The following is a 27,821-nucleotide window of genomic DNA, read 5'->3' as shown; positions in this document are numbered from 1 at the left end:
AAATTGATCCTCTGCAGTTAATGGGTGCCGTCATAATGAGTCCAAATAGCTGATAAATACATCGCAATAATCCACAAGTAATGCATGTTTGTAATAAATCTATCATTAAGACATTTTACCTCAATCTCTTGCTTCCAGCTAATATACCTCTATCAATAATACTGCTTTCTCCAGTGAAGCCGTCTCATCTGAATCATGAGGATGTTTCTTACAAACACACAGCTTTTCATTTCACAATGTTAATTAATGGACAGCTGCTTGGACTCTCATTCTGACGGCACCCATTCACTGCAGAAGATCCATTGCTGAGCAATTGATGTAATGCTAAATTTCTCCAAATCTGTTCTGATGAAGAAACAAACTCCTTTATGTCTTTAATGGCCGGAGAGTGAGTACATTTTTAGCATTTTTCCCCCCTTTATTTTTGGGTGAACTATTCCTTTAAATATGGAATACCAAAATAATTGTCATTTATTTGAAAGAAAGACAAGCACACTTTAAGAAAAACATTTAAAAAAAGGAAATAATTAAGCGTTGGTTAAATAAATGAATGCAGTGGCATTCAAACATTAGTGTGTCTCAAGTGTGCAAATACTTTTTGGGTCCACTGTATTTTGTAAATTCATTTCTCAACACGGTTGCATTGTTACTTATGTTAATTCATGGCTATGGTGAATTATTACTGCAAGGACTGTATGCATGAGAAGTTTAAAATCTTTCTCAATGTTTGCAGGATGTATTTGAGATCGAAAACTACCCGGGTTAAATTGCAAAGCACTTTTGATGAATGTGAAGACAGTGAGAAATTAAGAGCTGAAATAATGTGTAATGTTTATAACCCTCTGACTAATATAAGGCTGAATTTTAATGAATCATTTACAGAGGTAGTTTTTTATTTAATTTTTTTGTTACTGAAAAATGCAAGTGTTTTGTTTCATTGTAGTTTGTGTAAATTAGTCAATAATGTTAATAATTCCTTTAATAATTGTATATTAGATATGTGCAAAAATATATACTTGGAAAAAGTTGTTTTTTAATTGTACTATACTGTAATGTAGCATTTGCATATATAATTCATGTCTGTTATCGTCTGTAGAGCAGGAGGTTCTTGATTTAATGCTTTTGTTCAGACTAAACACACTATGTTCCTATTAAACATTTCAAATTTTGCATAAATTGTGCAGATGATCAACGCATGTTTCTCCACTGTCACAATACATGTCATTCAATACGTTAGACTAAAGCATTATTAAAAGCTTATGAAAATCTGAGTGGTTTGTATTCCCATATTGCACCATATTAATGCTACGATAACACTTACATCATTAAATGTAATATAATCAGTGCTGGGTAAATTACTTACACATTGTAGTTCATTACTGATTATAAATTACATGACAAAAATTGTACAGTAATGTATTGGATTGCACATATTAGATATTGTATTCTGATTACTTTTTACACATGTTAGAAAGTAAGCACTACCCCTCAGGTAGTGAAATGTATTTATGCTTACATGGTAAAAAAACAGCACGTTTTAATATTCAAAGTGAATTAATTCAGAAATAATGCTTGATTATTAATACAATTTTATTTTATTTAACAAACATTTCTAGAATCATCTAAAACATAGGCAAGTCTTCTAAACCACATTTTCAAAGTGTTGTCTATGTATCAAATGATTATAAATTGACAAAAAGATAATTTTTTTTTTAAGCAGCAACCATGTTCAGAATCATACTTGCTGTAGACTAGATAAAACATTTAGCTTGTTAAAATAACAGTCCGACAAGCATAGTTTTCAAGAATACATGAGTAAAAATAGCAATGTCTTCGATCTAAATGTGCAGTACATTAGTGTTACATAATATATTACTTTTTCCAAACAAACATGACGGAAGATTTTATACAACAAGTCTTGCAGCATGTATGTGCATAAGTGTTAAAAAACACCACCTCACTGCATTTCAGGACACTTTCCAACATGAATGAAGACAGAAGGACAAACAAGAGCACTGTGGGACCTGCATTCATTAGAGCTTGTACCTGAACATACTCAGTCCACTGTGCTACAGTGTGTGTGTGTGTGTTACAGACTGAAGCCTGATACAGTGAGATGCTGGGCCGTGTTTCTCGCCTCAAAGTAGGAGGTGTCAGTCTCATCATCAGGCTGAGGGATGAAGGGCATAGACTGATGGTGAAGGTTTTCCCAGTCCACACCTTCAAAGAACGGATGATCCTTCAGCTCTACAGAAAGACACATTAGTATTGACGTCAGTAAATGTTAATATTGAGAATTAAGTATTTTAACACTCATTACTTGTTAGTAAGAATTTCTAAAGTGTTAGATGTGAGAGCGTGTGTGTGTGTATCCACCTTTTAAGCCAGCACGCTTGGTTGAATCCATAGTGAGAAGAATCTCTATGGCATTTCTTGCGTTCTGGGTTAACTCCTCTTCTCCATCTGGCCATGGTACATCTGAACACATCATTCATGAAGCACATGTAGATCAGACACAGTCAACACAACATTATTCTCATGGTGTATAGGACAAACAAACCAAAATATCCATTCATTTGAATATTTTTGAGGGGGCACAAATTTACACATATGGTGGAACCGTTCTGAGATAATAGTGTGAAAATAATAATAAACAGTTAAAGGGATACTCCACCCCAAAAGAAAAAAAATTGTCATTAATCACTTACCCCCATGTCGTTCCAAACTTGTAAAAGCTTTGTTCGTCTTCAGAACACAATTTAAGATATTTTGGATGAAAAACCTGGAAGCTTGAGACTGTCCCATAGACTGCCAAGTAAATAACAGTGTCAAGGTCCAAGAAAGGTATGAAAGTTGTTGTCAGAATACTTCATCTGCCATCAGACGTGCAGTCTGGGTTATATGAAGCGACGGGAACACTTTTTGTAAGCGAAGAAAACAAAAATAAAGACTTTATTCAACAATTCCTTTGTCAACAGTCTCCTCTGTGTCTCTCCATATCACTGTATGCTGCGCATGCTCTTCTGTGTCATTCTTTGCTTACAAAAAGTGTTCCCGTCGCTTCATATAACCCAGATTGCACGTCTGATGGCAGCTTTTGACACTGTTATTTATTTGGCAGTCTATGGGACAGTCACAGGCCTCCAGGTTTTCATCCAAAATATCTTACATTGTGTTCTAAAGCGAACTGAGCTTTTACGGGTTTGGAACAACATGGGGGTAAGTGATTAATTACAAAATTTTCATTTTGGGGTGGAGTATTCCTTTAAAGGGATAGTTCACCCAAAAATGAAAATTTTGTTATTCACCCTCATGTCGTTCCAAACCTGTAAGACCTTCTGAGAGCTTTCTGACCCTACATAGACATGAAATGTTCCCAGACCCAGAAACGTAGTAAGGACATTGGTGGTTCAACTGTAATTTTACGAAGCTACGAGAATACTTTGTGCATAAAGAAAACTAAAATGACTTTATTCAACAAGAGCCTTGTGAATAGCGGCAGATAGAAAATTGTTAAATAACGTTTTTTTTTTTGTTGTTGTTGTTGTTGTTTTCTTTGCGCACAAAAACTATTCTCATAGCATTGTAAAATTACGGTTGAACCACTGATGTCACATGGACTATTTTACCGATGTCTTTAGGAGGGTCAGAAAGCTCTCGGATTTCATCAAAAATATCTAAATTTGTCTTCCATTTATAAGCTTTTTTTTAATAAATAAGTTTAAAAACAAACATGTATTTATCACTGGCCCTCTTACCTCTGTTGAGAATGTTCTGGAACACCAGCTGAGGGGTCTCATCATTAAACGGCGGGACTCCTGTGAGGAACTCGAACAGACAGACACCTAACGCCCACCAGTCCACCATGAAATCTGTAGTAGAGCAAATAATAAATAAAAAATTGAGACGCTGGGTTCTATTTCTACAAACATGAAACTTGGCACAAAATGTGTTAGAATGTGACCACTATTAGAAAGCAGTGACAGCAGCGGTCGTAAGTTGATTTTGAGGGGAAAAGGAAACAGCACAACGCACAAAACCAGCTTGACTTGAACTCGGGTATCATGATAGAAAATGTCACATTACAAAACTGAACAACAATCAGTCATCAGGTCATAAATATTGTTCTTAGGAGTCTAAAATGAAGATGCTTAAGTATACCTTCAACTGATCAAGTAGTGGCACAAAACAGATTGGCAAAAATAACTATTTTAAGAAAACATAACTACAAAACCCCAATGCTAGGATGTGCTGGGTGGTTGGCAGGGTGTTGCTATGCAGTTGCTAGGGTGTTCTGGGTGGTCAAAAGGACAGAATCAAAAGAGTACACCTCAGTCCCATCTTCGATGCAATTTGATAGGATTTTTTTTATTATTCAGAAAATTGTCTGTTTGCTTAGAAAAGTAATAACACACCTGTTCTTAAGCTGCACTATTTGAGGTATCTTTTATGCCCATAGAACAAACGTGAACTTATTTTAAATTGCTAACATGAAAGTATACTTAGCTTTCAAACATAGGGCTGCACGATTATGACAAAAATCATAATTGTCGATTATTCCCTTGAAATTGTAACTGCGATTATTAATTACGATTATCACAATTTACATTGAATGAAGTTATACAATTGTTTGAAGCAACTGCATGCAGTATTTTTATATGAAAATAAACAAGCTGAAAACACTAACTGAAAAACCTTTAGTGCTTTTCTATAGTATTACGCCTCAAATGTCAACTATACATCGGATTGGTTTCTTCTATAAATTATTAAAAAGTAAAAATATGAATGGTATTATACTGTTATACTAAAACTAAAATTAAAATAATGGGAAAAACACTTAAGATAACATGTAAAAAGAAAAAAAAACAAATCTTAAGCATGCGGAATAACATAAGTGGACTTCGAATGATAAATTGGCTCTTTGAACGATTTCGTAATTGTTGCATCCATAATTATGCGATTAGAAATTCGATTAATTGTGCAGCACTACTCAAACACTTAGTGTAATAATCATATAGCTGAGCGCACAGCCTTCAAACAAACTACATTAGACAGTATATGCAAAACAAAGACAAAGTTCCATCTTTGTCAAACATTTTTCTCCAAATATGTGCCACACGCACTGTACCCATACCCTAGCATACATGTAAAACTGAAGTACACTTTGGGCTTAGCAAGTATATCTAAATAATACAGTATTTTTGCGCAACAGTGCATGTGGCCCAATTAGTGGGTCCAAGTGGCAACACTGACCATGGCCACTGTTGTTTTTTCAGACACACATACGCATGCAAGTGAAAAAGGACAACTAAAACTACAAAACCACAATAGACACTCGAATTGACAAGCACTTGTGTGACGTTTAAACAACTATAAAGACTTTAATGCTCAACTTCTACAGAGAAATACTGGCAACACTGACAAAGATGGAACTTTCTAGTGAGAATTTGTTATGATGCAAAAATGGAGTATATTTTGAAAGTGTAAACTTCCGGTTGTGTGTATGTAAGTGTTTGTGTCAAAACTGCTGCAAAACTTTCCCCAACCCATCCCACAGTCTTCCAGCCAAACAGGTGATCCTGTCAGTTTAGTCAGAAATTGACATGTCACTTCACTCAAAGACAGCAATGCTTCAAAAGTACTACAAAGTTAGTGTTCACATTTTTCAGGAAGTCGAGCCATAAATGATGTTTCTTGACTATTAACTAGGATAACGCAAAATATGTTTCACTGAATGCCCCAGAATTCCCAAGAACCGCCATAACAGCCCAACAGAGTTCAGACAGTATTACTGAAGCATTAAAGAGTGATGAATCAGGAGCTGCCAATCACAAAAGCTGCAGCCCATAATGGAATTAGTCAGCCACGTCCTTAACTCAAGGCCCCGATATACGAAAACTTACAAAGAAACTAGCGTGACATGATTTCTAACAAAATTAGGCCAAAACAAAGTTTGTTTAGAGTTTGTTTCACAAGTTCAAAGCCTCTTGCCAAAATTAACTTGCTGTTAAATGTTGCTTCGAATTTCTAAAACTACCATTGGTCCATGTCCATTACGTATTATAGGTGTGATCTGTGGTTTTACATACTTAGATGTGTAATTCAAATTGAAAGCAAGATGTTTAATGGTGTAAATTTGTTGTATAAAGTGCTATATAAATAAACATTACTGGAGTGCTGAACTGCAGCGCTGGTGGAAACATCTCCACATCACTATGATCAGATGCTTTCCTAACTGCTGTTTTCTCATTGCTGTCATTTTGCTGTGTGTTTACTTTGTTACTGAGAGGAAAGCACACAGCACATATTTACACATTCATCGAATTGCAGAGGGTGGAATCAAGAAGTTTGCTACCAGCAGACCAATTGTCTGGTATTTCAAAATTCTTTTTGCCCCTAAGCGAACAACAAAGAAAAAACTTTGCTGTGAGTATATCGAGGCCTTAATGCGGTAAAGCTGCCCACACATGCACCAACATCTCCACTGGTTGGAATCTAACTGAATACTTTTTAGCATACTTACCACAACTTACAGACCCTGAAACTAAAACATAATATCTGTTAATGAAGGCAAAGTACAAAATTCAGTCCCATTTTATATTAGGTGTCTTAAAAACTATATACTTATGATAACGGTTGACCATTATCATTACGTAATACTTGAGGCACATATTTCAAGGGATGTAACAATTCACTCAACTCACAATTCCATTCGATTCACGATTTTCTTTTAACAAAATGAGATTTAAGACAAATTATAAATTAAATGTGTCCTTTTATTATTGCTTGGACAAAATGCTGCATGTTTCTTTGTGAAACTGAAATATAACACTATAATAATATACTTATATAGCACTTGCATATCATTGCTCTTTTGTTGGTTTTGATTGTTTCTATTGTCCTCATTTGTAAGTTGCTTTAGATAAAAGCGTCTGCTAAATAATGTTTTTATATAATGTAAATGTAAATAAAACTAAATTGAAATTTTAAAACAAGCTCCAAATCAAATAAGTAACACAGATAAAAGAAATCTCTTCATATAAACAAAATAAGGCTTTGTCTGTGCTCTTTCCATTTCAAAATGAGAGGCAACCACTGCATTTTAATCATGATCCAAACAAAGATGCTTCATACATGCAACATAAGCAGTTTTTTTATCTAAATTAAATTGTATAATTTCGAAATTTGCAAAAACAGCATGGTTTGACTTCAGTTTTGTGAAACTGTGCATAAAACAATATCTGCATGAAACAGAAACAGCCAACGAGCTGAATGAGACAGATTCACTCTCTGCCAGCAGGTGGTGCTCAAAGCGTTTCCTTGGTTTCCGCTGTAAACAAAGCACTGCTGCACTTATGAACTTTAAAGGGATACCCCATCCCAAAATAAAAATTTGTGTCATTATTCACTCGCCCCCATGTCATTCCAAACCCGTAAAAGCTTTGTCAGTCTTCGGAACACAATTTAAGATATTTTGGATGAAAACCGGGAGGCTTGAGACTGTCCCATAGACTGCCAGTAAATAACAGCTACGCTGATTTGGAGAGAGACAAAGGAGAGGAATTGTTGAATAAAGTCATTATTTTTTGTTTTCTTCGTGTACAAAAAGTATTCTCGTCGCTTCATAATGTTACTGTTGAATCACTGATGGCAGATGGACTATTCTGATGATGCTTTTCATACTTTCCCTGACCTTGACACTGTTATTTACTTGGCAGTCTATGGGACAGTCTCAAGCCTTCCCGTTTTCATCCAAAATATCTTAAATTGTGTTCCGAAGAACACGTCCTTTTACGGGTTTGGAACGACGGGGGTAAGTGATTAATGACAAAATTTTCATTTTGCAGTGAAGTAACCCTTTAATTTCGTTATACAGAGGTGAGATGAAAAGAAAAAATACCAGACAGTAAGTTCCCCTCAGACATACATTCATATTAACTCCTACCGCTAACGGAATCGTGATGTGTTCAGCATCTCAACTGATTTGAATCGTCATATATTTGAATTGATTTTAAACCAGCTTGCGGTTAATCGTTACATCCCTACATATTTCTATAACTTGACCACTTGAACTCTTACCATGAGCTTTGCCTAATAAAAGTTCCGGTGCCAAGTAATCAGGAGTTCCCAGGATAAGAGCCCCTTCCACACGTTCTGGACCTCTACGAACACTTTTTGGTGTCCTATAGGGAGTGTGAGACACAACCATCTGCTGTGGAGTCTAGGAAAGAAAAGGCAAACATTCTTTCATTTCATATTCCAGTATAAAACCATTTTTCTCCAGTTTAATACGAGTTCCAAAAGATTCTCACCTGGTAAAGTGAGCTGCTCAGACTGGGCCTTTTCTTCTGAACTGGAGTCACTGCAGACTGGTCATTGTGGAAGGAAGCTGACGCAGACAACTCCATGCCATCCAAAGAGGCCAGGCTGAGATGTGAAGTACAAGAGCGGTTTATGGAGCTGCAGTAGCTCCTAAATGCAACCACGTTCTTGGGTTTGAGAAAGCCAGGTGATTTGACCATACTGTCAGACAACCCACGAGGATGGTCAAGAAGAGAACGCTCAGATTTAACCCGTTGCTGCTTTGCACTGCTGTGCTTTGGTGTAGCCAAGGTGGGCCGGGCCGCCGGTGTGACTACAGAAATCTCGTTTTCATCCAGCTCCTCAAAAGAGGATGACAAAGCCTCTTGTTTAACCACTGACATCTCATGGACTGAGCCGTCCGAATCTAAGCTAAGGCTTCTTCTGATATTTCGGTCATCACCGGGTGAGGTCAGGGAGCTCGAGTTGGCCTCTGTTTTAGGCAAAGTCACCTCCTCAACTTGATCTTCGAGATCACAGAAGAGATTTTTGGCCACGGCTATGGGACTAGATTGCTTTGGGCCCATTCTCTCACTCATCTGTTGACATATTGGTGCACTTTTAACATCATCAAGCCCCACAGTGGAGAAAATTCCTGTCAAGCCTGTGTGGGCCCTTGAGTTGTCCTCAGGAATGTGGAAAGACCTCTTGTACACGGTGTCGTTTTTCTTGCAATGGACCTCAGCCTGATCTGGGCTTTTCTCTACTTCGTCAAAAGCTCTCTTTACTGAGGATTTGGGCTCTGTTGGCGGCTCCGGTTTCATAAGACCGTTCCCAAATGATTGATGGGGATCAGCCTTACCCAGTGGAGTAGCAGAGCGGTCAGATGCATTGAATTGGAGCCTCTTTGCAGAAATATCTGGTTTAATAATTCTGCTATTGTCCACTTGGTTATTGAGTGGAGTCAAAACAGTGCTGTGATCTTGAGCTCGTGCTGGAAACATCCTCCTCCTTTCCACGGGTGTCAAGGGAATGTTTCTTGACATTCTTTTTCCTACTTCTCTTCCATTTAACTGTGGAAGGTTCTCGCCATCTTGAAAATTCTAGAAATGCAAGATTGCAAGATTTACTGATTGCTAAAATGTTTTTTTTTAAGGAAATACACTTTTATTGAGCGAAAATTCATTAAATTGACCAAGATGGACACTAAAGACATTTATATTATAAAAGATCTCCATTTCAAGTGCATACTGTTTTCTATTCTTCAAATAATTATGAAAAATGTATTCGTTTGTTGAGCACCAAATCAGCATATTAGAATAATTTCTGGAGGATCATGTGACACTGAAGACTGGAGAAATGGCTGCTGAAAGATTAAGCTTTGCCAGCACAGAGTAAATTGTAAATTACATTCAAAATTTTATATAAAAGCCTAATTAATTGATTATACTAGATTTTTTGTAACATTTTTTCTAATCTCTCATCATAATAAGCATCAATTATCATCAAAAATCATCAAATAGCTAAACTACAAAAAAATTATAGTATTAAATTGTATTATTACTAGTTCTGTCAAACGATTAATCACGATTAATCACATCCAAAATAAAAGTTTTCTGTGTATATTTATTATGTACATAAATACACATACAGTATATATTTTGATTATATATATATATATATATATATATATATATATATAAAATTTAAATTTCTTCTAAAAATATATATAACATGCATGGGTGTGTATTCATATATACATAATAAATATACACAGTACACACACATATACTATGTGAACAAAAACTTTTATTTTAATTGCAAATAATCGTGATTAATCATTTGTCAGCACTAATTATTACACAATATAATGATATCAATAATTAATTACCGGGGTTTTTTTTTGTTTTTGTTTTTTTCTCCAAATTCATCATGATCTGTATTGGTCATTTTGAATTGTGCTACTCACTTCCCCTACCTTTTTCATCATCAATTGCTCAAAAATCCATTTTTCATACTGTACATTAAAATGTTGTGATGCCTAAATTCAATTGTAGCATTTTAAAAGGTGTAATGCTGATACAAAACCTGCTCATCTTCCCACATCGGACTGACACAGTCTTCAGAGTCAGTGGTGGATGGTAACAGGCATGAGTGGGCACTCCCAACACTCTTCCTTGATTTCATCAGCCTTGGTGTCAAACTCCTAGCCAACAGGCCAGGACTAAACACACTGTTGGATCCTAGAGAATATCACACGTTAGGTTTTACAATGTTCCACTAGAGCAAAAACAACAATAGCCTTTCAAAGCACACTATTCTGAAGCATACCTAGAGCTCGAGTTGTGCATACTGGTGAATTGAGATGATCAGCCCGTCTCTTCAGCAGAGGTGAACACAGAGAACTATTCCTCTGCTTGACATTGCCGCAGGACATGGGGCTGCCCAACACTGTGCTGCTGTGACGCTTGCCTTCTGAAACTGGGGTATTCTGCCAATTCAAGTCAAAATATGAATATTGTGCAAACAGTTTCAAACATGTTTAATTGTTTCAGATGTAACCGTTTCAAACATGTTGTACGTGTTAAGTTGATTTAATGATATAGCAGGGCAAAGTTAACAGCACATCACTTTACAGCATGTTTGTGCATTTTTATATCTTGGAAGATTAAATTAGATTTTTGCTGTTGTTGTTATGATATACTGATCATTTTTGTAATGTGATAGTACGATAGTGACATCAGTGTCACTTCAGAAATCATTCTAATATGTCCATTTGCTACTCAAGAAACATTTAAATTCTGCTTCTTTTTTTCTGTTGAAACCAAGATATCTTTTTTTTTTCGAAATGCTTTGATGAATGCAAATTTCAAAAGAGCAGCATTTATTTGAAATATAAATCTTCTGTAACATTGTAAATGTCTTTACTGTCACTTTTGATCAATTTAATGGACTAACCCTAAACTTTTGAAGCATACTGATTTAGTATTAAGTAGATAATAAATTTAAATGTCACAAAAGTAACATTAGCTAGCTGACATGACGTTTTTGTCCAAACTGCATAAATGACTTTCAAGAACAGTCTGGAAAGCTTCAGTTAGAATAAGTTAAAATTATATGCAAATCATTAATGTATGCCACAGTTTATCCAAAAATGTGTTATTTATTTATTTTGAATATAGCTAAGAGTAACATTATAGCCCTTTTATTTAAATTTTCAAAGATGAAAATTTGCTACTAAAATAGACTATTTGATAAATTAGCAATATTATTTCATCAAATCAGAGCTAATAAAATAACTACAGAATCACCAGGGACAGCAGAAAAAAAACCTTATTGTTGAGCCGTGTAATATACTAATGAAATGATTCTGCAAATCTACTCACGAGGCCAAGAGAGCTTATCAGTGACAGAACTTGACCAGGTGTCCTGAAATAATCTTTCTTAGGTTTCACCAGAGAAGGTGTGGTTAAAATGTCCATCAGGTTTAGTTCTGGAGGATGGGGAAGAGAAGGTTTAGTAATATCACAAAGACAAAATAGTTTAGCATTTCTTGTCGTTAACAACAATATTAATAAAATATATAGATTTATTAAATAAAAAAAATAAAAATAAAAATAAAAACATACCCCTGTCAAGTTTAACCTTGGAGAGCCCAAAGTCCGTGAGTTTAATGTGACCCTCATTTGAGACGAGCATGTTGTCTGGTTTTAAGTCCCTGAGTCAAATGACAAAAAGGATGTTAGTTTGATAAACAAAAGACTAAAAATGACTCCTAATTCTCCTGTGAATATACCTGTGAATAATGCTGTGTCTGTGAAGGTAATCCAGAGCGAGCGCAACCTCTGAGATGTATTTCAGAGACATGTCCTCATCAAAGTACCCATAAATATGAAGAAGTGATTTTACATCTCCACCAATCAGATACTCCATCACCTAAAAAAAAAAAAAGCAGGCATGCACCTTTTAAAGTTTCACATTTAACAAGCAGTTCACCCAAAAATGTACATTTGCTGAAGATTTACTCACCCTCCGGCCATCCAAGATGTAGATGAGGTTGTTTGTTCTTCAGAACAGTTCTGGAGAAATCTAGCATTACATCAGTTGCTCACCAATGGATCCTCTGCAGTGAATGGGTGCCGTCAGAACAACTGATACAAACATCACAGTAATCCACATGACTCCAGTCCATTAATTAACATCTTGTGAAGTGAAAAACTGCACGTTTGTAATGAACAAACCCATCATTAAGATGATTTTAACTTTATAATATCACGTTCTCTAGTGAAAAAGACATCACATCTGAATCAGGAGAGAAAATATGCAAAAAAATTGCGCCATTTATGAGCGGAAACAGTCCAGAACAGTTCTAAACTAAAATGTGATTGGATTTTGATGTTATACGACAACAGGGGATGGACATTTTTATTGAAGGAAGCGTTGTTTTGAATTACGATTTTTTAGGCAAAGAGACTGTTTAGAAGTTAAACTGCCTTTATGGGTTTATCAGTTTTTTCACTTCACAAGACGTTAACTGATGGACTGGAGTCGTGTGGATTATTGTGATGATTTTATCAGCTGCTGGACTCTCATTCTGATGGCACCCATTCACTGCAGAGCATCCACTGGTGAGCAAGTCACGTAAAGCTAAATTTCTCCAAATCTGTTCCGATGAACTCATCCACATCTCACATGGCCTGAGGGTAAACAGCCTAGATGTTTTAGCAAATTTTCATTTTTGGGTGAACTACTCATTTAAATATTTTCAACCTGAGGTCTTTTGGAAACCTGCACCGGTTTTAATGAGATTCATCTTGTACGTACCAGATAGACTTTAGTTGCAGTCTGTAAAGAGTAAAACAGGTGCACAATAAAAGGGCTTTTACTGAGAGCCAGCGCATCTCTCTCAGCTCTCATCTGATCAGTCATGTTCTTATCCACCATGTCTGCTTTTTTCACCACCTGACAAAAAAAAAAAAAAAAAAAAAGTTTATCAATGCAGTTGAGAAAATCTTAATGACATGATAAACAGTACCTATAATAAACAAAAGTTAGTAAACTTAAGATACACTGGCAAATTTAGTATACAATATTTTAATTATTTTATTTCACTTATTTTAAATACTATGGCGTGTACACACACACACACAAAACATAATTAAATATCTCTGTACCTTGACTGCATAGAGTTTGGAGTTGCATTTCTTTCTGGCGAGGTAAACCTTCCCAAAGGCTCCTCGACTGATGGGTTTGACCAGCACGAAGTCCTCGATGGAGGGAGCTTTCACTGCGCTGTTTGAGCCTTCAGATGATATCCCACGAGCTTCCATTTCTGCTGTCTCTTCAAATATTAATTTAATCCTGACGTTACTAGTTCACTAACTGTTAGATTAGAGCGCTAGTGTGTCGCCTCACCGTGCAGTCGGATGATCTTCACTCAGAGAAGCGCAGAAACGATTTATGGTGATTATTGTGTTAAAAAACAAACACATATCAGCACAAATGCTTCAACACGCTACATGTATTCGTTCTGCATTGGTTTGAACGAGACAATTCGACGTTCAGCCACCGCATCCATTCTCACTGTTGACAAGCGCGACTCGTTTGTTTTGAAATTTGAAATGCGCGACATAAATTTGGGTCCTTAGACGCAGTGGTTTACTCGCCCCGAACGTCTGAAATGAAATAGTCAACTGGAGAAAAAAAATAATATGCTCAATAAAGATTGTATAAGAGCTGATGTTTAATGTATAAATTATATATATATATTTTTATTTTATTCTTACACTAGAAAATTACTGTTACATTTCTGCAAAACGAATCAGGCAAAGACGTTGGCTACTTTGCAGGTCTTTTGTGGAGCGGAGAGGAGGAGGAGGGGCCAGAGACAGAATAAAAGACTCGTTATTCCTCCAGGGGGCGCGCGGCGGTTTAGAAATCTCAGAATGTATTTGTAGCTATTTTTGGAATATTTATTTACAAAAATATAATCCCAAAGATTTTGGAACCTGGCGCACAAGCGCAATCCCGCCTATGCAATTTCCAATGAATATTTATTTTATATATCCTCACAAAATAATTACAAACTTGAATCCATCATCAACAGTGCACACGCTGCAGCAGCTTTTTGGATAGTAATGCAGACTATAGGAGTAAAACTGATAATGAATGTGTGCTGTTTCGGAAGGACGTAGCGCTGAGTATGAACAGTCTGAAAGAAAACAGGCTCATGTAGTGAATCTGATTTTGATTCACGAAAAATCCACATACACAGATGCAAATATTCAACCAGACCTCTCTTTTGTTTTCATGAAAGTATTTGAGCAGTACTTTTCATTGATCCAGTTGTCTAAGAACAAAAACTTTAAATACTTTTCTGTTTGTAGCTCTTTTCCTATCTTAAATGACATGTAAATCTTATTATTATTATTATTATTATTATTATTATTATTATTATTATTATTATTATTATTTTCAGTTTGCAATGCATTAAACACCCCATTTTCTTTTTTTCAATTTCATTGTTATTGTCTATCATTTTTATGTTGATGGTTGTATTGCTTTTTATATAGGCTACTGTTTCTCCATGTTATTTTAAAAAATGTATTACTGATTAATATTCATCTCAATGAGCTGATTATTATATCAAAAGGTAGCTTTTTAAAACCTTAGATGTGGCTATGGAATAAATAAGCCTATAATACTCATAATTCCGTATGCAAACGAGGTAATTTCGGTTATTAGATTTTCAGTGTTGGTAGTAAATTTTATAATGTTATACCACTCCTATAAAAACCAACTAGAGATTTATTAAAATAATTGTACTGTCAAGCGTAGCCTAACTAATATAATAAAAACGTTTCATAAACATATTTCACCACTGAAGCCACGAAGTGGCGCTGTTATTATTAATGCCAAAAATTCATAGTATTTGACAGTTGTATTGTAAAGTGTGTAATAAACTGAATTAAAAATAAATTGCACGAAAACTGTTACGTAAAATTACTTGAAAAGTACACATTGAAAACAAAAATGTATTTCTTATTTTAGTTCATTATTATTTTTTTCCATGAAAATTAATCACCATCTCTCTCTCTCTCTCTCTCTCTCTCTCTCTCTCTCTCTCTCTCTCTCTCTCTCTCTCTCTCTCTCTCTCTCTCTCTCCGTCTCTGCATGTCTTTGATCACAGGTTTGGAAAAAGCTCCCTCCTACAGAGCAGAACAAACGCTATATTCATCTGCTCCTGAAACTCCCCCGCGCGACTTCAGGACAGACAATAACATCATTAATGCAGCTGGACGCAGACACGCAGGCCGTCTGATCTGATCCACTGTCAGCTCTTACGATGTGGAGGATCTGCGGTGTCCTGGTCTCCTGGGCTCTGCTGCTGCTGCATGTGCGCGCTCAGACTCCACACAGGTAAGTGTCCTCTTCAGTCAGGACTCCTGTGTGATCCACAGCTAGCGGAGCTCAGCGTCGTGGTGCATTCTTATGAAAGTTTTATAATCCATAATGACCATTTGAGGCTTTACTGTAGAAATGAATGCGGCATCGATGTAGTAATTATTCTTCTTTCTCTTGTCTAGACAGACCTTCACGTGTGGTGGGAATATCACAGGACAGTCGGGTGTTATTGGTAGTCAGGGTTATCCGGGCGTCTATCCGCCGAATACCAAATGTGTGTGGAGAGTTACAGTAAGTATGAAGAGACTCAAACTGATTTATCACGTATTCAGGTAAATCAAATGCGACTGTAAATTACGTTTTGGCTCTAATAGATAAAACCATATTTAGCTACATCTTCAGTGCCTGGTAAAGAATAGTGTTAAAGTTAATTGAATTTTAGGGTTTAAATACTGCAGCAGAAATAAAACATGATATGGTGTTGCCATGTTAAAGAAAAAAACCCCACACCAATCAAGTCAGTATGGCAAAATGAACCAATTATCATGCAAATGTAGTGACATCATCGTTGTAGGTTATTTTCCCGCCTTAGAATATGCATACTCTTTCTACATTAAAAAAATAAAAATAAATTAAATTAAATTGAATTTATATGTTTTTAATCCACAATCCATCCATTTCGCTACTTTTACAATGTAGCTGTGGGTTGTTTTGTAGTCCTCGGGTTTGAGCGAAATGCTATTTTGAAGGATGGGAAAACCGCGTAAAAAACGTGATTGGGCTAGTTTTGATTAGCAATAGTCCTATTTTCACATTTCCGGGTTTTCCGGCAGGGGAAGTCATCATATTGGGTTAACTTCGAGAGCAGTGAATGGGAGAGTACCACAAATAAATTTTTTGCATTCCCATTTGCTCAAATAGCAAAAGAAAATTTCCGCAATAGTTTTTTTCACGACTTTCAATCAAAGGGAAAAAATTGACAGAGACTGATAATGGCAGTCAAGAGAGAAAGATGACAAATTTATCACCCTCCCCATAGACGCTGCATTAGAAACAGCCTCGCATTAGCGTTAACTCATTTTTTTTGTAATTTGATACAAATGTGATATAATACAAAGTAGAGTTATAAATGTACATACATTTACAAAAATCTAAATATTACACAATTTAAAGGATTGCTGATGACTGTTGGAATGCGTCATCATAGTCTTGTGAAAAGGGTCCGTTTGGGCTGGTTTTGTTTCACAGACCTGGCAACCCTGAATCCATCTGCAGTACACTTTCAGAGGAAAAAGGTACAAAAGCTGTCACTGCGGCTATACGGTACCCTTTCAAAAGGTACTGATATATATGATTTTGGTACTTATATGTACACTTTAGGTACTAGAATGTACCTTTAAGGTACCAATATACCCCCTTAGGAGTAAATAAGAATTGCATTTCTTGAAAATGTACCGCTTCAGCTTGAGACAGATTTTGTACCTTTTTTCTTAAAGTGATATATGTCCAGGAATGTACAGTATCCACACAACACCTGCAGTCATAAATAATGTACTTTATCTACAGAACTTCTTCATTGAATACAGTACATGCTGTGAAACTGCAGTATGAACTGCACATCATTTACTAAGTAAAAAGCTTGTATTCTAGACAGACAGAAAAAAAACAGACATTTCCACTAATCAAAGTTTGAATGTGTCTGTATGTTAAGTGTTTTAAGGTGAAATAAGTAAAGTAAAATGTATTAGGAATTTGAACACTGCTCTGATTTGCACTGTAATGATGATGCAATAGAAAGTCATGGCAAGAATCAGTATGTGTGTGGTTGTGATCTGTCTTTGGTTTGGCTGCTGGCCACTTTACATCCTTGTGGCAACTCCAGACTCATTCTAACTTTTTATTGCATTGCCATCATCGCATACAAGAGACTCAGTTGGTGACCTGTCTGACTAAAAGGGTTTTTCCACTTTATTTTAAGAATCTTAATTATGCTGCATAATGTTTTCCATGTTGCTGCAGTAAAATACATATTATAATGTACTGGAAAAGGAAGTATTTTCTCTTTTCTAAGCCATGAACCAAACCAACCAGCTCAGATATGAATCACAACATTACAAACTTAGTCATTTGAAAAATACAAAGAAATTCAAAAAAGAGCATTTGATGAAAAAATACATTTTTTAATCATAATTTATGCTGTGGTCACACTAGACATTAAATTTATATAGATCATAATAGGATGCCAAACACTACTGTGTAATTTTTAAAAACATAATTCAACATAATAATCCAAAATGTTACAATTTTGCAATCCTGCAGATTTAAAATTTGCGTACTTTTAATTCAGCTAGTTGGTCACGCCGTGACATATCTTCTGTAAGTCACACTTCTTGGTTTCCTGTCTCCTGTCTGCGAATGACGTAATCAAATCAGAAATGTCAGTACAATATAAATGGATAAGTATAAAGTCTGCCAGATGTTGGGTCTCAGTGTGACATCTGTTTCTTGCAGGTTCCAGAGGGCAAAGTGGTCGTCCTCTCCTTTCGTTTTCTCGATTTAGAGAGTGACAACCTGTGCCGCTACGATTATGTGGATGTTTATAGTGGCCATGCCAATGGACAGCGTCTTGGACGGTTCTGTGGGACATTCAGGCCAGGAGCCCTTGTTTCTACAAACAACAAGATGCTTGTACAAATGGTATCTGATGCCAATACAGCTGGCAGCGGCTTCCTGGCTATGTACTCTGCTGCCAACCCAAATGAGCGAGGTAAGAACATCATAAAAATGGACCATAAAAATTGGCAGATAATAAGACCCACTTGCTCTGGTCAACTCTGCAGAGCCAAAGGAGTTTAGTAGGTGTTTTAAGGTGTTTAAGATGTTTAAAGATTTTTTTTTCCTGAAAATTCAAAGGATTAAACGGTACTTGCATCCAAAATAATCCATGTTTCCTTCCATAAATTCAGGTATTATTAGGCAAGGATTGTGTTTAAGAGGGCAAAGGTCGAGTTTAATGAGCATTTAAGATCTATCTGACAGCTCATAAAGAAAACAGAGGTCAAGAAAATGCAGGAGGAGGAGAAATTAATCTTTGAGACAAACAGTTTCCGTTTAGTAAATCACTGAAAGATTGATACAAAAGAAAGAAGAGCCTGGTTTTAATTTCACTAGTGAAACACAAAGGGATTTTCTCTGCAGGGTCTGACAGTTGATTTAGACCACTCTGTAGGAGCTGGAGATCATTGTATTTTGTGGCATGATGTGGAATTTCTCACAGACGGTTTTCCAGTGATTCAGTGATTGGTCAGACCCCCAGAGGCCGTCTTGCTCACTGAGTAACTGTGTAAGCGCTGAGACGTCTGCGTGGCCAGACAGGACAGCTGGAATTTTAAGGATTTAGATTGTGTCTCTGTTTTTTGTCCATCAGTAGTTGACAGACAGCTGTTGTGTGCTGGTAACAATGGAGGCTTGCAGTCATCACATCATGATCGCAGATGTTATCAGGTTTTGGTTTTGTGGAAAAGCTGTGTCCGTGCTTAGTTTGGTTACTGTATGTAATTAAAGAAAAAAAGGTTACATTTTCGCATTTCACCATAAATTAATAATAATTATAATAATAATAAAAATAAATTACACTTTTAAGTAAATTATATAATTAAATAAAATTAAATAATTATTTCATATATATTATATAACTCAATTAATAATGAAAAAAAAAAACTACAATTTTCATTGAGAACCACTACTTTCAGGACCACTAATATTTTCAACATTATTTTCACATTAATTTCAGGGCAATTAAAGGACAGTTCAGTGATTTTTAACCATCTTTGTACTTGGTAATGTGTGTAAATGGACAATGTGTATTCTATTCTGTGTTACCTGCATCCAGATATCCCTATTTATTTGTCAACAAAAATTCATAATTTTACCTCTGCCAATTTTGGCAGCTTTTGAGAGCTCCAGGGCTTTTGTTAAATTTACTGATTTAACAAAATTAAATTTACGAACTTGCGCAATTCTTCCTTATTTAATTCATTATAGTCATTCATTCTCATTAGACTTTCATAGAACTAATTACTGTAATTTGGTGATTGTATTGTATTAAAGTTTCATTGAAATTTGTAATTAAAATTAATGTGTGTGTCTATATAAACAAATAAATAAAAAAATACATATAAAAATAAATGTTATTAATGCTATCAATCAATTAAAAAAATTAACTAATTAATCACACATTTTTTCTGAAATTAATTGCGATTAATCGTGATTAATTCCACTTAACATTAAAGTTTTTAAATATACATTTATATTGCAATAATTTCACATTCAATCTTCAAATTAAAATGCCCCTATTATGCCATTTCCAATATTGCCTTTCATGCAGTGTGTAATGTAGCTGTATGTGAATGTAAACGATCTGCAAAGTTGTAAAGCTGAAAGTGCATGATAAATTAAGTTAATAAGTTATTGCCTCCAAAAAAATAAAGAATCGATTCTGTATATCCTAAATTAGTTTTTAATCCCACTTCAAATTATAACACATTTGCATAATGCGCGCCTATGTTCTACGTTGGCTAGCCACGAATAACTTGACCCCGCCTACAAACACGTCATACTACTGACGACTGCTTTTCTAATATCGGGGAGTTCAATGCGGGATTCACAAAACGCTTGCTGTTGAAAGATGCATCAGTATCCTGTTTATTTGGACCAGCTGCTCCACTGAATCACAACCTGTAAGTATGATAAATAATAGATGTTTATATTTTCTATAGAGCGTTCAAAATACAGAACTATTGAAAAAAGCATATCGTTTCCAACACCGCTGTAATGCCGTAGACCAATCACAACAGACTAGGCCATCTGACCTATCAGACTGAATCTTTGAACTGCTTCGAACAAATCTTTTGAGAATCACTGGAAAATTAGGTGATATTAAATGCATATTTTGAGAAAACGAAAGCGTTTTTTGACCTTGCATGCATGTAATACTATTTTAGGAGAATCCCAAAACAATATTAAAAACTGTAAAAATAGCATAATGGGGCACTTCAATGTAGAAACAACATAAAGACAGTTTATCTTTAATAATTTTTAGTGGCATTTTTTTATGACTGAAGGTGAGTATCACTGATACCAATACTACTGATGTCTCAAATTTTTCCCCTAATATTTAGCCATTGTTTAAAGCCGTTCAACATTAGAGTATAATTGAGAGATATCAATTTAAACATTTATTAGACTTTAAAAAATAATTACTTCTAATTTAAGTGTACTTAAAACAATCTTCACATAAACCAATTATAATAAATGTCATATTTACTGTGCCCTTCAGCAAGTTGGAAAAATGCAGAAGTTGGATAAAGTTATCAAACACAAAATTCTAAATTAAATAGAACACAAAAAGTTATTGATTTCCTTTTTTTTATTATTTTGTTCTTTGATTAACAGACATCACAGCAGCTGGGTTAGGTTATTTGGCTGCTATTACTTTAAGAGCTGCCTCTGCTGAACGTGACGTGGATCTGACATGCACGCTTATAGTTTCATTCGCGCTTTAATGTGAAATGATACAGACTACAGAGTGTGCCGCCATATTTGTGTGTGCAGTTGAAGAAGATAATTTTTACTGATATATGGCCTGACAACATCTCATCTGACCGCAGTTCACTGATGTTCTACTGAAGCTCCCTCTTCACCTGTATCATTTCCGCGCTCGTTTGACTAGCGCATGTCGCTGAGGTGAAGTTGGAATGTGTGTCTTTCCAAAGCACTCCCCCATCTGTCATTGGTTGGACAAATAGATGGTCCGGCCCCAAACACACACCATCAACAGACCCAGTGTTACTGTTTCAGTCTAGTTTGAATTCTCAAATGAACTTAACACATAAACCCACAAATTGCTTACTTAGCACAATAAACATGAATATAGCAAAATATTTTAAGATCTAAAAAGTTTCATACGCAAAATATTATTTTACATTTTTTGCATGAAATATGACTTGGACACATTCTTGACAAGTTTAGTGACATTCAGTCTTTTCAGTATAGCGTAGCGATCCAAATGGCCTGTTTCAAATCGCACACAGATAGTTTTATAGTGCACTTTCATCATGTTTTCTGGTGCAAAATCAATGCACAAAGCTTTTGGCAGGATTCAGTTCTAAAAGCAGCAGGTCTGGATAAAAGGTCTCGGATGTGAAGAACTGCACATGATATTCCTTCCTACTGCACGTTTAAAACAAGTCTGTAAACTCTCTCATAATGACAAGACTGTTGGGAAGGACATTTTAAAGCCAGCTGAATATGATGCTGTGCAATTATCTCATGCATTCCTTTTAATTATTGGTAAGCGACCTCACGCTGGATGCTCAGTCTATGTTTAGAGTTTAAAATAGGAACCATTTCGTAAACTTCTGTCTGGATGGATGTTTACAGGGGATCAGTACTGTGGTGGGAGATTAATGAAGCCGTCAGGAACCTTCAAGACCCCCAACTGGCCAGAGAAAGACTATCCTGCTGGAGTCTCATGTTCTTGGCATATAGTAGCACCAAAGAACCAGGTGGACTCTTTCATGCATTTGCATATTACAGTTTCAATTAAATCTTTAATGTATTATTAATCTTTAACTTGAATACAGACAGGAATAAAACTTCAGAATTTGTTTGTTTACAGATTATAGAGGTGAAATTTGAGAAATTTGATGTGGAGAGGGACAACTACTGTCGTTATGATTACGTCGCCATTTTTAATGGTGGAGAAATCAACGATGCCAAAAGAATTGGGAAATACTGTGGTGACAGCCCACCAGCGTATGTATCACATCAGTCGTATTAAATCAGTCCTTTGCTCTATTTTCAAAATATCAACATATAGCTTTTAGAAGTACTTCTTAATATGCATTTTACATTTACATTTATGCATGTCTCTCCTTTAGACCCGTGTTCTCAGAGGGGAATCAGCTCTTCATTCAGTTCCTCTCAGATCTCAGTTTAACAGCAGATGGCTTTATTGGTCATTACAAATTTAGACCCAAGAAGTTTCCCTCCACAACCGTTCCACCAACCACGACAGCACCACCCACTACCACAAGACCTATACGTAAGTACATCCACTAAATTCTCCCTAATCATACTGTATGTAGTTGGTGACCTTAATGTTAGCTTACATTACAGGGGTTGCCTTAGGGTTAAAAGTCATGACTACTCATTAAACATCCCTATTGATCCGCCAAATTCAGCATCCCCAACTTGAATGCTAGCATGTTTGATGTCCTGTGAAAATCTATTTATTTATTTATTTGCTCTTTTTTTCCATATTCTGTTTTTTGTAGTATTAATTTTTCTGGATTCCCTTTTTCCGTTTGAATTGTTATAAATTCTGTTTTAATGGTTAAATCAAATTTTAGTAATTGAAAAGTGTGTCTAATTAATAAAAATAATGAAACTTACAATATCATTTAACACCAATTTATTTATTTTTAAAATATTTTTTTCCATTTTAATGGTTTATTTAAAGTTTATTAATGAAAATGCATTTCTAATCAATTGAATTCATAAAACTTTAAAAATTTTATTTTTATATTTTTTATTTATTTATTATTTGGCCCTCTGAAACATTTTATCATCAAATCACCAATCATCATGTGACACAGAAGACTGGAGTAATGATGCTGAAAATAAGAATAAATTACGATTTGAAGAACTGTATATTAAGTTAAATTAAATTAAAATTTTAATTTATGCATTTAGCAGACGCTTTTATCCAAAGCGACATACAGTGCATTCAGGCTATCAATTTTTACCTATCATGTATATTGAATAGAAAACTAATAATAGTTCACAATATTGCAGTTTTACTCTATTTTTGATAATACAAATGCAGCCTCAGTAAGCAAAAAGACTTACTTCAGAACATTTAAAAATCTTACCAACCCCAAACTTTTGTAAAATAAATATATATTTCTAGAAATTACCAACTGGACAAAATCTAAAATGATTTTTAAAAGGTGTTAAATGGGGCTGGAAGTACAACACTGCTACATTATAACTGGATTTAATTAGCCAAATGATTTAATGAGCCAAAATATTTATCAGATTATTAGTTTGCTGTCCATGCATGGTAACCTAAGCAGACAAGCCTTTGGCGTATGTACTAGTCAACATTTGAAGTGGATCAAAACCTTTCATCAAAGTTGTCCTAAAACCTAAAAGCAAAATGCATTCTCATCTTAGGACAACTTTGATTAACTTTTTTGGTCCACTTCAAATGTTGACTACTGTATACTGCAATATTATTATGTGAGATATAATTGATCCATATTATTTGGTCCACTGAATTATTTAAATTATTTATTTTGATAAATGCATATGTAAATGACAGAGAGGAATTCCAGACAATTTTACATCCATTTCTTCTTTGATGTCAGCTTTATCCAATTTCTTCCTCTGTTTTTGCACGCACATACTAAAAGTTAAGCTCTGTTGGCTCAGAGTCAATAAGCTACAACTTTTTGAAGTCTTATTTTTGCTATCTCTGCTCTCCTCTCTAGCTTTGAAGTACTCTGCGGCGCTGTGTCAACAGAAATGCAAACGGAAGGGAACCCCTGAGAGCCACTACTGTTCCAGCAACTTTGGTAAGAGAAGCCCTCTGCAGTTGATACTAACTTTTTTGCTGATTTATGAAGACCCACACACACACAAGTGCAAAGTGAGGTGGGACCATGTGGGTGGGGGGCAACAGAGTAAGTGGAAACAAGTACTGATTGTTCACATTTTGTGCATGTTTTTTTTTCAGCATGCTATCTTTGGCCTGCTGGTTTGTGTCAGTGTGTTTCAAAACATTCCTTGAGCATTTTTTTGCCATCAGCACAGTGGATTTGTATGTAGGATACAGTGCTCTTGTGTAAATAGACTGCAGTGGACTGTGGGTAAACTGTTGGTAAATGGGAGTGTTGATTCAGTCGAGCTCTTTGGCCGCAGTCGCTGCCCCTGGAACAGGTCTGCAATGTTCATGTCCAGGAGCGAGCTGATTTTTCATTCTGATTTCTGCTGTTTACTTGGATTTGCATACAGGGAACTCCTGTGGTCGGTGGAGAGCAGAGTCACGTTGAGAAACAAGAACTGAATGTGATTGATGGTGGAAAATTACATGCACATTAAGTCAAATTTGTATAATCACACACTTTATGTACCATCCAAGCTTGCAGAAATGAATAAACACAAGTTTAGGATGTCAGGATGAAAATACATGTTCAAATAATAGACATTTCCCAGATTTACCAGTTTGAGTCTGCTGCTTCTACTTCTGGGTCTATCAGAAGGAGTTTAGTATGGAAGTCCACTGAACAAAAAATAAAGTAATTGTGACTTTTTATCTCACAATTCGGACTTCTTGTCAGAATTACATGATATAAACTCGCAATTGCAAGTTAAAAAGTCAGAATTGCATGATAGAACGTACAATTCTGAGAAATAAAGTCAGAATTGTGAGATATAAACTCGCAATGGTAAGAAAAAAAGGCAAAAGTAGGAGAAATAAAAAGAAAAAATTGCGAGTTTATATCACATATATCCCAAAAAAAAACTAAACAAAATCAAAAATAGCCCTAAAAGAGACAGAAAAAAAGTCATTTTTTCAAGTTTATATCATGCAATTCTGAGAAAAAAAATAGAATTGCGAGAAAAAAAGTTCTGAGATAAATTACCTTGTTTTATTTTTTATTCAGTGGCGGAACTGTGTTACCATAGTTTAATTTATTTGAAGTAAAAAATACCGAAATTAAGAAAAGACCCCTAATGAAGACAAAAATGTAGTCAAAACCCAAATTTTGGTATCAATCCAAGTAATTAAAAGTAGTCTCTAAAACTTTTTGTTTTTTTTGACCCATTAGTGATCACTGGAACGGTCATCACTGCTGTAACGCGAGGAGGTAGCATGTATGTCACCGTCTCCATAATCAATGTCTACAAGGAAGGTAACCTTGCTATCCAGCAGGCTGGCAAAACCATGAGCACAAAGATTGTCATCCTTTGCAAGAAGTGCCCCTACGTCAGACGAGGTAAGTACCTTCTTCAGCTTTGGTAAATGCTAACACTAACATGCTGGAGAGTTTCATCTGCCTCGGAGACCTGCTGAAGCACATCACTGTAACCTATCTCTCATACTGAATACATAATTGTGTTCCTGTTAGTAATGCTTCTTTGTTTGTCAGTGTTTAAAAACAAGGAATTATTTCAGTTGATTTTCCACTTCATTTCTGAGAACAGCATCTGTAGCATAATGTCAGTTACAACAGACTGAAATAACTTACAACAGGTTTTCTGTTAACTCAACTGTGAGCTATGTTTGAGTGTAAAATTTAAAAAAAATAAAAAAAGAGTAAACCAAACATTCCACAAATGTTTGCTTAAAAAAGGATGCCTCGTTGTATTTTGGTAATGAAAAAACATACAAACTCTTCCCAATTCAAGCAGTGCATTCAGTAGTATGGTGTCAATTTAACTCTTTCTCCACCATTGACGGAATTTTATGTCATTTATGGGACAACACTTCCCTGCCAGTGACAGAATTTTCTGGCTTTCCATGTTTTCAGTGTTATATGGTAGGGGGCGCTATTACAAATCTTCTAAAAGAGTACAAAATCTCTGGATCAAAACAGGTGAAGAAGCAGAAACAAGCGGTCACGTATGTAAGCAGATGCATATGTAAAATAACACAACCATCAAATGTTAAACAGCATATACTGCCTAACCTTACTGAATAAAATGTTGACTCAGTAAGTGGTTTAGGAGTGTGCAAGCTTTGGAGGTGTTGGTGGAAGAAATCTACTCCATCTATGTTTTGAGCATCATTCTGAATCAATATATATATATATTTATTAACTTGCCCACATTCAAGTGTTGATGAAAAAGAATGCAAGAAGCTAGAATAACATTGGTTTTTGTTTAAAAGCAGAGGCTCTGTTCAAATATTCATATAACAAATATTCTGGGGGCCATGAAAATTTTGTGAAAATGATCAAAAATGCTGGGGATGGCTGGCAACTTGAAACAAAAAAGGTGGAGAAAGAAATGTTTTACATAATAAGAGATAAATAGTATTTAGGTGAACAGTGGTGTTCCATCGATTTGTTCCACGTATAAAATAATAGCTGTAAGTTTTAAACAATATGAGCATAAGTAAATAATGGTAAAATATTCATTTTTCAGGGTCAACTCAAAATGTTTTTATGACGAAATCTCACTGTCATATGTTTATACGGTATATAAACATATGGAGTGGAAAGTGCGAGTGAGGCCCCAGAGAAAAGCTGATCCAAAGCCCTTCCTGAATGTCTCTGCCGTTCCGTCACTGCATTCAGGTTTTTTCTGTGTGGTGTCACTAGGTTTGAACTACATCTTCATGGGTCAGGCAGATGAGGAGGGCCGTGGAATGATCGCCCCCCATCATTTCATCATGGTTTTCAAGGCCAAGAACCAGAGGGCCTTCAACATGCTGAAGAACAAACGCTGCTGAGCTCTTACAGACGATCATTGGTCTCAAAATCCACACATGGGTGTGTGATGTCTTCATATTTGCCCTGCATGTCCCAACTTCCTTCATCGCCCTCTCCAGAGGAGCCCGAGGACTGTTGAAGCACATGGCACACGCCTGGTTGGGCTCTCTTGGTTTCTACTTCTCTTCTTACTGTCGTGATGAGCATCAAATTGGCAGAAAGAGCAAAAGTAGTAATTCATAAAAGGTGAAGAAAGCTAAAATGTAATGATCAAAATGATGGTGTTTTGAATGGCACAAGATACTTCTAGATTTTTGATCAAATAGCAGAGTTAGAGGAGCTTTGTTGATGATGTCTAAAAGGCAATAAACTAGTAGCACACCTTTAAAATCATGCTGGATATGTTACATTTTGTCTATAAAATATTTTCATAGAAACGGACACCTAGTGGTGAATGTTACGTTATAAATTATTTGTTTTATTAAAGAAAAAATAAAGTTCATTATCAGTTAAGTCTTGGATATTGTGTTCATGATTTATTTGGCATCTGTTTATTTGTATTTTTGTAAATTTATTGCATTTTTTTTTTCCAGAGTCAGATTTCAACTGATTTGA

General features: G+C 35.5%; 2 protein-coding genes across 2 annotated transcripts; one reads left to right on the top strand and one right to left on the bottom strand.

Moving 5' to 3' along the window:
* Positions 1–595: 595 nt before the first annotated feature.
* Positions 596–13,941, bottom strand: mastl (microtubule associated serine/threonine kinase-like). The gene is made up of 13 exons (XM_042751947.1): positions 13,717–13,941; positions 13,476–13,633; positions 13,126–13,263; positions 12,098–12,237; positions 11,931–12,019; positions 11,688–11,794; positions 10,633–10,792; positions 10,390–10,544; positions 8,313–9,404; positions 8,080–8,221; positions 3,759–3,872; positions 2,377–2,478; positions 596–2,247 (listed from the first exon to the last, which is right to left on the bottom strand). The coding sequence occupies exons 2-13, from the start codon at positions 13,629–13,631 to the stop codon at positions 2,090–2,092; spliced, it is 2,553 nt and encodes an 850-aa protein (XP_042607881.1). The 5' UTR covers positions 13,632–13,633; positions 13,717–13,941; the 3' UTR covers positions 596–2,089.
* Positions 13,942–15,468: 1,527 nt separating this feature from the next.
* Positions 15,469–27,725, top strand: pcolce2b (procollagen C-endopeptidase enhancer 2b). The gene is made up of 9 exons (XM_042751737.1): positions 15,469–15,720; positions 15,888–15,996; positions 18,217–18,472; positions 22,147–22,271; positions 22,385–22,521; positions 22,647–22,810; positions 24,261–24,344; positions 25,602–25,769; positions 27,096–27,725. The coding sequence occupies exons 1-9, from the start codon at positions 15,647–15,649 to the stop codon at positions 27,224–27,226; spliced, it is 1,248 nt and encodes a 415-aa protein (XP_042607671.1). The 5' UTR covers positions 15,469–15,646; the 3' UTR covers positions 27,227–27,725.
* Positions 27,726–27,821: the final 96 nt, after the last annotated feature.

Source organism: Cyprinus carpio, chromosome B24, assembly GCF_018340385.1.
Source record: "Cyprinus carpio isolate SPL01 chromosome B24, ASM1834038v1, whole genome shotgun sequence".
Lineage (NCBI taxonomy): Eukaryota > Metazoa > Chordata > Actinopteri > Cypriniformes > Cyprinidae > Cyprinus > Cyprinus carpio.
Note: the sequence above shows the minus strand (reverse complement) of the source record. Positions and strands in the feature narration are given on the sequence as shown.

Excerpts from the sequence above, each read along its gene's own strand:
- pcolce2b (XM_042751737.1), top strand. The coding sequence starts at position 15,647 with ATGTGGAGGATCTGCGGTGTCCTGGTCTCCTGGGCTCTGCTGCTGCTG. Across the intron at positions 15,721-15,887 it reads CGCGCTCAGACTCCACACAG|ACAGACCTTCACGTGTGGTG; the intron begins GTAAGTGTCCTC and ends TCTCTTGTCTAG. Across the intron at positions 25,770-27,095 it reads GTGCCCCTACGTCAGACGAG|GTTTGAACTACATCTTCATG; the intron begins GTAAGTACCTTC and ends TGGTGTCACTAG.
- mastl (XM_042751947.1), bottom strand. The coding sequence starts at position 13,631 with ATGGAAGCTCGTGGGATATCATCTGAAGGCTCAAACAGCGCAGTGAAA. Across the intron at positions 13,264-13,475 it reads CCAAACTCTATGCAGTCAAG|GTGGTGAAAAAAGCAGACAT; the intron begins GTACAGAGATAT and ends TTTTTTTGTCAG. Across the intron at positions 9,405-10,389 it reads CGATGTGGGAAGATGAGCAG|AATTTTCAAGATGGCGAGAA; the intron begins GTTTTGTATCAG and ends TTGCATTTCTAG.